Source organism: Anoplopoma fimbria, chromosome 9 (assembly GCF_027596085.1).
Source record: "Anoplopoma fimbria isolate UVic2021 breed Golden Eagle Sablefish chromosome 9, Afim_UVic_2022, whole genome shotgun sequence".
Lineage (NCBI taxonomy): Eukaryota > Metazoa > Chordata > Actinopteri > Perciformes > Anoplopomatidae > Anoplopoma > Anoplopoma fimbria.
Genome location: NC_072457.1, coordinates 7,401,822 through 7,414,223, shown reverse-complemented (window position 1 = coordinate 7,414,223; position 12,402 = coordinate 7,401,822). Strand labels below are relative to the sequence as shown.

General features: G+C 44.9%; 1 protein-coding gene across 1 annotated transcript in view; it reads left to right on the top strand.

The window, feature by feature from the left end:
- Positions 1 to 12,402, top strand: part of LOC129095493 (protein sidekick-1-like) — a 233,084-nt gene that overhangs the window by 75,692 nt on the left and 144,990 nt on the right. Inside the window, exons 2-3 of the mRNA XM_054603956.1 lie at positions 8,991 to 9,147; positions 12,249 to 12,355. Coding sequence (XP_054459931.1) covers positions 8,991 to 9,147; positions 12,249 to 12,355 — 264 coding nt within the window. The remainder of the gene's footprint in view (positions 1 to 8,990; positions 9,148 to 12,248; positions 12,356 to 12,402) is intronic.

The window sequence follows — 12,402 nt, the reverse complement described above, 5'->3', positions numbered from 1 at the left end:
AGGACTAGTGGCAGCTGTCAGAGGGGATGATGGCTAGCAGAGGCAGGTGTGTGATGACGGGCACATGCACCGCACGTACGCTCAAAAGAGAGCACCTGCACTCTGTCAAAGGACGGGCACAACTAACATTTAGCAAAACAGGGAAGTGAAATGAGCTGAAGACTTTAGGAGATTAAGGGATATTAGGCAGAGGTGACTGAGGCCCATATGCATTACTTCATCTATCTGTTTCTAAAAGACAAACACGGATTGCAATTTTGCAATCTGACCTCCTAATTTTTGCCAATTTACTTTCTTTCTAAGAACTATAATTGACCGCATGCACAAATGCTTTTTCTTGAAATTCCATTTTATGTTCACAGATAAACATTGACTATTTAATCACTTTTATTTTCTTTAGAACTGCACCAAGTTTACACGACCTTCTCTCACTCTCACTGAAACAAATCTTAAAGTTGTTCGAAAAGTTTAAGGTTGTTCCTCCACAGCTTGAGAGTTGTATCTCTTCTTCACTCACGCTGAAAAGCAACACCAGACGACATGGTGTGTGTGGTGTGTGTGTGTGTGTGTGTGTGTGTGTGTGTGTGTGTGTGTGTGTGTGTGTGTGTGTGTGTGTGTGTGTGTGTGTGTGTGTGAGGTTGCGGTCTGTGCCACTTTTCGAGCGCCAGAAACCGTCATGTGGAACGTGTGTGAATTTGACCGACCCAAAGATCAGATGTATGAAGCCGTTCAGCTGACAAAGATCAGATCGGTGCATCTTTAGTCTGTCATGGTTTGTGTGTGTGTGTACATGTATGTGTTGAGTGAGATGGACCCTGGAGTCATGTCATCAGAATAGCACATGTCTGAATGTGAAATCTCTCAGTACGAGTCTGGATCTGGGTCGAGTGTTTGTGTGTGTGTGTTTGTTTGTGTGTGTGTGTTTGTGTGTGTGTGTGTGTGTGTGTGTGTGTGTGTGTGTGAGAAGCCCGGTGGCTGTGATGTGAAGTCGGGGTAGTGATCGTGTACGACAGGTTCAGGGAGCAAACTGGTAAAGCCTCACCCACCATGACATCCTCTGATGTCCTCGTTCAGATCTGTCCACGGACTTCAAACCTGACTGATTGATATTGTGTGTGTGTGTGTGTGTGTGTGTGTGTGTGTGTGTGTGTGTGTGTGTGGTGTGTGTGTGTGTGTGTGTGTGTTTGTGGAACAATAAAAGTTAGTTTTTTTCCGGCAGAAGGACTGTTTTTAATGATGAGATGTAAAGTAGAGGCAGAGTGGAGGGGGCCGTCGGGGGAATAAAAAGAATGTGCAGAGAGTAAAACAGAGGAATAATTATTGTTTGCCTGTTTGTGTGTCATTCAAAAGTATCGAGGTGTTTTCACAGTCGCTTGTGTACCAAGCTTTTATCAGAGAGAGAGAGAGAGAGAGAGAGAGAGAGAGAGAGGAGGCTGCCGTCTCAGCGGGAGGTATTCATTTCACTCCCTCCCTACTCTCCCACTCACCTCCTCTCTCCTCCTGTCTGCCTGTCTGCTTATCAGGAGATAGGAGCTGACAGTTGTTTGTGTGTGTGTGTGTGTGTGTGTGTGTGTGTGTGTGTGTGTGTGTGTGTGTGTGTGTGTGTGTTTGTTGTGTGTGTGTGTGTGTGTGTGTCTGTCCTTGCATTATGTGCCCTGCAGTGTGGCCCACCTCTTAAATGTCACTGATCACAGTCCACCTGATTAAACAACCCCGCCCCTCCCCCTTCCTCGCCCCTCAGATCTCCCCCCCACCACCACCTCCTCCCATAGCACCCCCTCTTCTCCCACTCCTCTGCTGCAGCCTTTCTGCCCCATTTATTGCCCCCTTTCCATGGACCTGCACTCCTGTGACCCCATGCAGCCGCAACATAACTCCCTAAGACATTCAATGGTTCAACACACACACACACACACACACACACACACACACACACACACACACACACACACACACACACACACACACACACACACAAATAATGTTCTCTTATGTACCAAAGCAGGTTACTGCACATTGTTCAATTTAAGAAAAACATATTGAAGATTGACATTTCAACTAGGTTTCCGGTACACACACACACACACACACACACACACACACACACACACACACACACACACACACACACACACACACACACACACACACACACACACACACACATATTAAACTGGCATTATTAAATGCCAGAGGAAGCACTTAATTGACATTTTAAAGTGAGTGCTCACTCACACATTTTGCATATGCTAACCTCTAAAAGAGAACTACACAATGGTCAGTCACTGATTGAGAACAGGCCAAATTGGAAAATGGCCAAAGACAAAGAAATGACTGAAGGTAATAATTGGGTACATTTGTTTTCGAGTCGAGCAGAACAGAATGTTACTGTGAATCTGTCGACTGAAAAAAAAGCTCCAATTTAAGCTCAACCTGTTCTCTAAATGTGTTTCTCCGTTAAAACATTTTGTCGCAGATGTTCTTCAAATTTCTACCAAACCTCTCGTTATACTATTATACTTATCACTGAGACACACTCGCAAGAAAAGTCTAGAACGTTATCTTTGAACTCTTTCTATTCAAGATCGTTCGGCCAAGTTCGTATTTCCTCGTTGTGTGTTTTTTAGCGTATGTGTGTGCGTGTGTGACGATGTAAGCAACTTCTTCTCCTGGTCTCACAACCGCCAATCGGCACGTCAGTATCAGTCAGTCAGCTGTCACCTCCTCGCAGACAGCTGTCGGTCAGTGCCTGGTGGAAAACCGTGATTGGAGCAGGCAAGGAAGAAGCTCTGAGGAAGGAGCTGCGATTGGCCGTCGGAGCAGGAAGCGAGGTTAGGGCGGTGTCACCCGGTCTTCAGTGAGAGAGGCTTTGTTCTCGGTCGGAGCCTGACATTCAGCAGTCAATTAGAAGCAGCTGCCAACTTGAAAAGCCACGAGTTAAACTCCCGATCAAAGCTCCACGCTCTCGCATCCTGTTTGCCACACCCACCATTCTGCTACATCTAACAGTGGATGGAGCGAAAGGAAGCATTTTGTTCTCTCCTGCAGGCTGTTTTTCTGTTCAGGAGAGGTGCTTCTAGTCCCCCACGGACTCTCTATCTTTCAATTCAGCCGAGGCCTGTTGGGATCAGCGGGTGAGCTGCAGCCTAGTAGGTTAATGTCAGAGCCGCTTTGATTTTACCATCATCAAAGGCAGCAGGTGTTTCGTGCTTAACTGTCATCTTGTTTGGCCGGAACGTTCCTTCAGCTGGAGCTCTGTGATGGATGTGTGGGAGACAGTGGGGGAGGCGTCTATCAGTTGTGTTGTACTTAACACAGGGGAAACACAATGAAGGCTATTTACAGTCATTATTCAGGCATCACAACCCGATCGGAGAGAGATAAACTGGTTCCATTCCAGTCCGGACCAGCTGGTGTTGACATTCGGGAGATAGAAACATACAGTGCGGGGTGTTAAATGAGTCTAATCGCTTGTGTCGCCGCCCGTCGTTCACATAAAGGTTATTTTAAACATGTTTGGCTTTTACGGCTGGAATCGACACTGTCATCATCACTTAGCGGGAGGAATGATTTAGAAAAGGAAAACAAAGTGACGTGCCATGAAGGAGAATTCAATTATATTCCACTTCATCAGCTCTTAAGTCAGAGACACGGCTCAACTGAAATTGGCCTCAGTGTTGTGAATTTCACCAATTTACAGTTATCTCCGCAGAGTTCTTGATGCCCACGTTTCTCAATCCCTTATATCATCCATCCATTTTACATTTTCTTTTGTTTACAAGTTAAAAGAAATACAAAAAAAAAGCTGAGCAAAACTCACAGTAGTGGACGGTCTCTTAAAGGAGAACATCTCTTCCAGTGTGTCGATCTCTGTACTTACTCAGAGGATGTTCCATCAAGATAATTATGTTATGGACTTATATCGTGCAATATACGAACGTGACCTTGATCATTTTTACATTATCGACTTATCGTTCTCTATACGGACATGAGCTAGATCGTTTCTGCTGACCTCCATGTTGCGAGTTGTGATTACACGCTTGTTTGTTTACATGAGAAAGTCACCAACATTTCAGCCGACATGATACCGGAATAAACAGCAGGGTTTTTCCTTCCATGATAAAACTTGGGCATTGTTCCAAACTTGTTTTAACAGAGCAGGTCAATGTAATTTACAGTGTGGCTGTGTGGTTTTGCTTTATAAATGTCTTATTTATTTACATTTGTTTCAGTATACTTGCATAATTGTGCTAATCGATTATCACTCGATGATCTTAAAATGTCAATATTAAAGTTAATCTCAATATATTGTCCCAACAAAAGTAAGAATCGTGACAGGCCTACTCAGTGCTGCATTATGTGCTTCTTTCTGAATGTTTAGGCTAAAACAATCTGTATTCTTTTGTGAAAGTAGTCCTAATGTGTGGGCTGTTCTGTCTTTTGGTGTCAGTCGTCTTCATTTCTCTCAGCTTTATTCAGTCGGTGTTCATCAACAGCTTCAGGGACAATAGTGAACTTGTTCAGGTGCAAAACTCTTATACATTCCGTGTTGTGTTTTTCACCCGGGGAGATGAAATGTAATTCCTCAGCCCCTCCACTTTACAGTGTTCAATTAATTAGCCTCTTTTTGGGACCCTATTTTTCTAACTGGTTGCAACATGCCAAAACATCAGCTCATAATTCTTCCCCCTGCCTCACACACTGTCAAGCCAATTAAGTGTTTTTAAATGCCTGTAGAAACAAGCGCTGGCAGACTTATTAGATTAAAAAGGAGTAGAACTCATTTGCACCCCATAATCAAATAGACTGCTGTTACCATGGGGAAAAAAAAAAAAAAAAAAAAAACTGCCTAATTTGCAACTTTTACCCACTTATTCATAGAAAAATGTACTTGTGATAAAAGAGTCTGATGTAGTTATTTTCTCCCCTTCAACCTCGTGCGTCAAAAAGGCATGGCGAGGGATGAGTGAGTGTGTGTGTGTGTGTGTGTGTGTGTGTGAGAGAGAGAGAGAGAGAGAGAGAGACACGCAGTGAATCAGTATTCATAGACTGTAGACACTTCTGCCAGCAATGTCTCGCAGTAGGGGTTCAACTCTATGAAGATAAAGTGATTTCTGAGCGAGTGACCCTAATTCTGACCCGACACACACATACGCACCCACACATGCACACACACACACACACACACACACACACACACACACACACTCACACACACACGCACACATTCCAATAATTAAGCAGACACTATTGAAATAAGATCCACGTCTCAACTTTAGTTTTATCCCCGCTATATAAGTCAGTGCTCTGAAATGCATTCACACCACATGGTTTCCTTTTCTCTCTTTCTCTGAATGCAAGCTGAACTGCCTATGTTTTTTATTTATTTTTTATCAATCTCGCTGCACAAAATAAACAAAACCTTTAACCCCACGCTGTTACCGGTCAGGCGGCACCTTGACCTCATATGGAGCCGGAGATAAAAAAAATCTCACACCTCTACACAGCTGTTGCAGTGTTGAGGTGTCAGGAAAATCAGGATTAATGGTGGGATGTTTAATGGCAGCATGATTGTAAGAATAGTGATCATTACTGGCCCATTTGTAAAAGGACAAGTCATGAAGGGCCCTAATTTCCACCACACTTCCACTCACTGTAAAAGAGACTCGGGGGAGAGAGGAGGGAGGGAGGGAGGGCGGAGTCGAAGTGGACGATCAGCCCCGGAGCGGCGACCCTCGTCCTTCTTCTCCTCCCGTCCTTTCATCCTCCTTTGCTCCCCTCTCCCCCTCTATCGCAGCCTTCATCTCCCCCGGCAAATTGAATTCCTCCCCAGTATCTGCCTAAGCAGCTTCACCGGTCCAGGGAGCGTACACACACACACACACACACACACACACACACACACACACACACACACACACACACACACACACACACACACACACACACACACACACACACACACACACACACACACACACACACACACACACACACGTACTGCAGGAGGGAGTGTGTGTCTCCATGCACATCTGCCTCTTGACTCTCCCGTCACATTTAGAGGCCAATCTCTCTGTTAGGCGATATTTCCCTCTCCCCCTGAAGAGGCAAAACGCGGAGACCTTGAGCTGCCACACACTTTGACAGAGATGGACCGAGGGACAACAAGAGACATTGTGGGGGGGGAGGGACAAAGAGAGGGGGAGGTGGTCTTGATAGAGAGACAGGGCGGTTGGATGGTACGGCTTGTGAGGAAGACAGACAGGTTAGGAGAAGGGAAGACTGTGGGGGGAGGGAGAGAGAGAGGGTGACATTGAGTGACAGCGAGACAGACACCGGAGGGGGGGGGGGGGACACGACATCAGTGAGTGAAACAGGCTGTTAGCTGACCTTGCTCCTCTCAGATGTGACGTTCCCTGCCTCTATCTGTACTTCCTAATGGACCCCATCTAAAGTAGACGAAAAGGTTTAAATGGCCATGAGGGGGAGTGGGGGAGGAGGGGGGGGGGGGGGGGGGGGTGCAGCTGTACAAGGTATGAGGTGTGAAGGAAGTAGTAGATTAGTGGAACGGATGGAAGCAGGTGCAAAACGTCCACCTCATTCTATTTGTGCAGCATGTTTGTGCGCCAGCCTTTTTCTAATTGAGGGTCATATTTGGTAAGCTGTAAAGGCTGCAGTCTGTGCTGCTCTCTCTCACACACACACACACACACACACACACACACACACACACACACACACACACACACGCACACGCACACACGCAGATGCAGGCAAGGCACACGGTGGTGAGTTATAGTGCTGGTCAGCAATATGACATTGGAGTCTGCATTGCCAGGCATCGTCTATAGAAACGGAATATTCCAAATAAATCCTTAAACTCACACACTCACACACACACACACACACACACACACACACACACACACACACACACACACACACACACACACACACACACACACACACACACACACTCCCATATAAATCTATCTTAGATGGAACACTTCCCTCTTGTGCTGGGAGCAGGCAGCTATCAATCTTAAAAGAGAAAGAGAGAGAGAGAGAGAGAGAGAGAGAGAGAGAGAGAGGGTGAAACAGTGCATATTGAGAAGGGGAGAAAAAGGTGGCCCTGAGACATCCACAGAGAATAAGGAATCAGGAAAGGAAACGGAGACGGAGTGAGACTGCTAGGACGGAAAGACCGAACGGAGGAAGTTGAAGCGGCCGGGAGGAGAGATGATTGAGTTGACAGGAAAAGAGAGAGAGAGAGAGAGATAAAGAGAGAGAGAGAGAATGTAAAACTGTGCCTCAGAGTTATGGATCTGTCCATACTTACTGTAGCAAGCAGATAAGACTGCCCCCCCTTTAACCCAGCCTCTGTGTGTGTGTGTGTGTGTGTGTGTGTGTGTGTGTGTGTGTGTTAGTGTGTGTGTGTGTGTGTGTGTGAATGGTTGATGAGTTGAATAAATCTTTTTGTCTACTATCCCCCCCCCACCACCCCCACCACACACCCCCAGATGATGATTTTTGTTTAGTGGATCCAGGCCTCAACAGATGCTGACAGGTCCCTACAGCTAGCTGCTGTGGACAGAGTCTTTAGCCTTTGTGCCGCTATGCTTCTATGTGCCGCTGAGCCAGGTCTGAACACCTGAGCCAAGACTCAAAGGCTGGACGCCATTGTTTTAGACGGCAGCTGCAGCCGAGACATTCAGCAAAAATGTACCTCGCAAGGCCGGGCCAGAGTCGCTCTACAGTACCGTATTGTACAATCCCTACGCCTGGATACTTGACAGTCTAGCAGTACAATGATTGTTAAGTAAGTGCTCAGACACAATGTCTTCATATAGGAAAACAACAGATAAGGTAAACCATTGTGGATTACAGTAAGGGTTGCGTTCTTGTGAGCTGTATCTTTTTGATCATAAAAGGATCTCCAAAGTTGTTATATACGATACATATATTTGTTTTTATAAACATTTGGGTTGAAAGTGACCTTTCTCTTGATACAAAAAAAAGCCTTAAATGCAGTAACCACTGGCATTTTTATTGCAATTCCACTGATGCCAGCAACACACAGCAGATGCTCTGCAGTCATGAAGTAGTCCAGTTACAGCGTGTGGTTCCAGAGGGGTGAACGTGATAGAACTGCTGCTTTTCTGGACCGTTGATGCGCATCATTGCGGCGAAATAGGACTTGCCGACACGGTGATGCATGACGCCGTTATGTGGGCTTACACAGAAAACAACAGGCGTGTGTGTTTTGACACGCGTCATGTGCCATACGTGTGTTTCCTTTATCGCCGGGTGATTCGAAAAAGTGATGTCAAAGCGATGCAAGCTTTAGCATAGCTTTGGCAGTTAGTTGTCATAACTGCTGTTATAAACGTTGAAATCTTTATTTAATATCAAATCCATCAACGAATGAGCATTCAGAGCGTATTGCAACAAATCAGATGCACGTTCTTTGTTCAACAGCGGTAGATTTTCACTTTACGGGATATTTGCGCAGAGGAAACATTAAAGTGTTTGTAGGTTTTATGACTGCGAGTAGAGTTGTAAAGGAACACTTTGACGGATCTCACTAATGGAGTGGACTTTCTCCAGAGGTAAATCCTGTTAGATGGGTCTCTGCAGGTTTTGGTCCACTCTCTCACTCACACTGTAACTAATTATAGCATAAAGGAGCGAGTTACAACGGTTTAAAGGTCACAGTCTTGGCTGCAGGAGCAGGTAGAGGAGATGTTGATATGAAAGAAAACAGTGGTGGATCAGAGCCGACATTATTTCAGATACATTGGTATTTAAATGTTTTGGTCAACCCAGTCTGTGAGTAAAGGACGGAACGTGCATGAAAATCTATTTTTGTTTTTTTGTGCTGGATTTAATCAGATTGAATTAGCTTCAATGTCCAAGCATGACCAACCTCGGACGTTTTCATGCAACAACAAAATAACACATCTTCCTTTCTCTGTGTCTCCGTCCATCAGAGGTTGCTCCCTACCTGCGAGGAGGTGGAGCGAGGCAGCAGGTGGTGCTGGAGGGAAACCGGCTGGTGCTGACCTGCCTGGCTGGAGGCAGCTGGCCCCTGCAGTACCGCTGGACTCTCAACAACAGCAACGTCACCGACTGGACGCCGCAGTACAGGTCAGTTATCACCGACCGGCTGGTTATGTGTCCGTCTGTCTGATTGTCTATCTGTCATTCTTTCTTTCATCCCTGTTTCCATCCCCTCCTCCAGAAAATCTTCTGTTTGTTCAGTCATGCCCGTAGCGTGGAATAAAACAGCATACGAGCTGTGGCCTCCAGTGATGGAGTGTGTTTAGAAAAGGTCAGAACATTTAGACAGTGAAGCCAAATTGAGATTAATAATTACACTAGCATCATAAATATGTATATGGTCCGGGGAAAAGAAGAGGAGAACCAATCAATAAGTCTGAGCTGATTTCCCTGCGTTTCTCTTCCTCTTCACCCTCTTCCTTTTCCCCCTCTCTCTCTCTCCGTCCGTCCCTGTGTGTGTTGTTGGGGAAGAGCTGAAGCAATACCTCTCAGCAAAATCTGCAGCTGTGAAACAAAATTGTTTTTCACATCATTCAGAAATAGAGGGGGGATCTAGGGAGCGCATGTACACCGAGGGAGGGAGAGGTTGAGCCAGCGTTTTGTAGGCAGTTTCTGCTCAAGCCAGGAGGCGATGTGTAGCTCTGGAACGCTCTCAGCGATCTGGATGGTTTAGTTTGGTGAATACCAGTGTGTGTGTGTGTGTGTGTGTGTGTGTGTGTGTGTGTGTGTGTGTGTGTGTGTGTGTGTGTGTGTGTGTGTGTGACCATCTGGAATTTGTAGACCTGATATAAGAACAATCGTATTATTTACATTTGTCTTTACTGACTCTTTAACATAGGCAGGTATAGCGTAGTGAATAGGAAGAACCACCATCATATATTACGGAGTTATATATTATTTTTTCATATATCCTTTTGAGGAGATCCTTGCTCTAGGTGGCCAAGTTAAGCACATCAGGGAATATTATTATTCACTGAATTTTGAGATGCAATAGTTTCAATCCACCAGCAGCATCACAGGCAGAGTCTGGGAAAGCTTTAGCTTCTGAACCCCACTCTCTTCTGCCTTCCTGAGGTGATGGAGCTCATCAGAACATGACCTTGAGCCAACTTTATGCACAGGTGGGACTAAAGAATACAGCTGCAGGAGAACAGAAAGGAGGTTGGTGTGACATTCCAGCTTTGATGGGACTGCTGGAGACCAAACCCTTTTGACAGTGTGACTGATCAGTGGTCACACCTTCTGCATAAGCGTCAGGTGCTTAGAAGCTTATGGCTCCTTTATTATTTTGGTTCTTAGGGTTGGCGGTTCCCCCACTGGTCCTGATGGTTAGGCTGGTTTGCCTTGCGGTGGTACAGGAGCATGCCAGCCATGGTGTTTCAATGTGTGCGCGATTGTCGGACAAATAGTAAAGAAATCTGTATAAAAGCGTTACATAAATGCATTCCTTCCCATTTCCACACACTGAAAAGAAGTCTGGCTTTGTACAAAATCACACACTCTGTCCCTTTTCAACACCTTCTCCATTCATCTGATTTATTTTATTTTCAATTACCTTTTACGCTGATGTTTAATGTACTGGACAGTGAATAATTCAGACGAGCAGCGCTGTAAGTGAAAATGATTTACAATAATGGGAACGCCATTTACGTTTCCTTCTCCGGTGTCCGTTCAGCTACAGTTTGCTGGCACTTTTTACAAACTTTTTTCACACATGGTGAGTTGCAGTCAAATATAAATAAAAGAAAATAAAAAAACGACTACTGTAACGGCTTTAAAAGTGTTTTAACAGTTTTGGCTGACAAAAACGTATTATTTTTCACAAAGATTGCTTTTTCCAGCCAACCCTTGTGTTCATTAAACGCAGCCTAATTGTGCAGCTCCACCTGCTTTCTTCATACACATTGGTGGAAAATGGAAAATAGACAATGATATCCACATTTTTCTTTCACATGAAGCCATACTAGTTTTAATGTAAATGATGTGGTCCTCTGTATTCACATTCTTTTTCGATTAATGCACACATCACATGGTGTGGGGAAACATCTCGTCATTTCAGTGATCTGATTGAAGCTACATGGAGGGTTTGGTCAATTTGCGCTGAAGCCGTCTTATTGAAAAAACCTGATTGAAATTGTTCATATCTCGAATGACACCGGGGACTTTGACTTGACACGCAGGGCTGCGACTGTGTCAGAGAAATTTACTGAGAAATTATGTTATCGATTGGGACCCGTCAACATTGAAGTTTGTTGTTGCATGAGGAATATAAAGGAAAAACTAGTTGGGATTTTTCAGAAGATACAGTGACAGCCCATCGGCACACGCCTGTTAAAGAACGTAATGGAACACGGACAGAAAGAGAGATGCGGTGTCCAATATCAAAATCTGTTTCAGGGCGAGAGCTGCTGTGTAATGTGCCATTCCTGATTCAGATGGACTTGCCTGTGTGAGTCTTTGATGTACACATGTGTGTGTGTGTGTGTGTGTGTTGGCACTAAGCATACACTAACAGCCTGGGAGTTAAATACTTGGCCGTCCTGGTATTCATAATGAGCCCCAAAGCGATGTCCAGTTTTACTGTGTCTACCCTGTTTTTTTTTTTGTGTAATAAATGTGTGTGTGTGTCTGTGTGCGTTTGTGTGTTTGTCCAGCATGGCACCAACCTAGATCTTTTGCCAAGCTTCCCATTAGTGAAGCACAGTCCATTAAAACCCCATTAACTACCCCTCTCAGTAAGAAAAAAACATGCGCACAGTCAAAAACATTCTCATACACAACACACACACACATATACTGTACGTGCACACCACTCCGCCTTCCCTTCTGTTATTGGGGAACTTTGACAACATTAAGCCCAATCCATTCTCCGAACAAGGTCATGAAAGAGAATTACACAAGAGTGCCTACATATGGACGAACAGACCTCCACCTTCTTTCCCTTCTGGCTCGTTGGCTTCCCAACTGCTCTAAATGTATTCGACTTTTTCTGTCTGCGTTTATATAAAGCACAAAACTGAATTTTTAAAGGTTGTTTTTGTAAAGTCTTACTTATTTTTTTTCAGATTAACAACTTTTATGAAGGACCTGTTAAGATGGCTGATTGTGTTGGTGGTAAAAACTGTTGATTAACAGCTCAGGGATAAACAGCCTCATCATGATGTGTCTACGTGTCTGTCCATCTCTAGGTTGTCTGTCCGGTCTCTGAAGAGGACTGATGCTGGCCTGTATCAGTGTATGGTGAGGAACAGGATGGGAGCGCTCATACACAGGAGAACAGAGGTGCAGGTGGCCTGTGAGTACACAAGTGTTTCTGTTTTTTCCATTCTAATAACACCGATA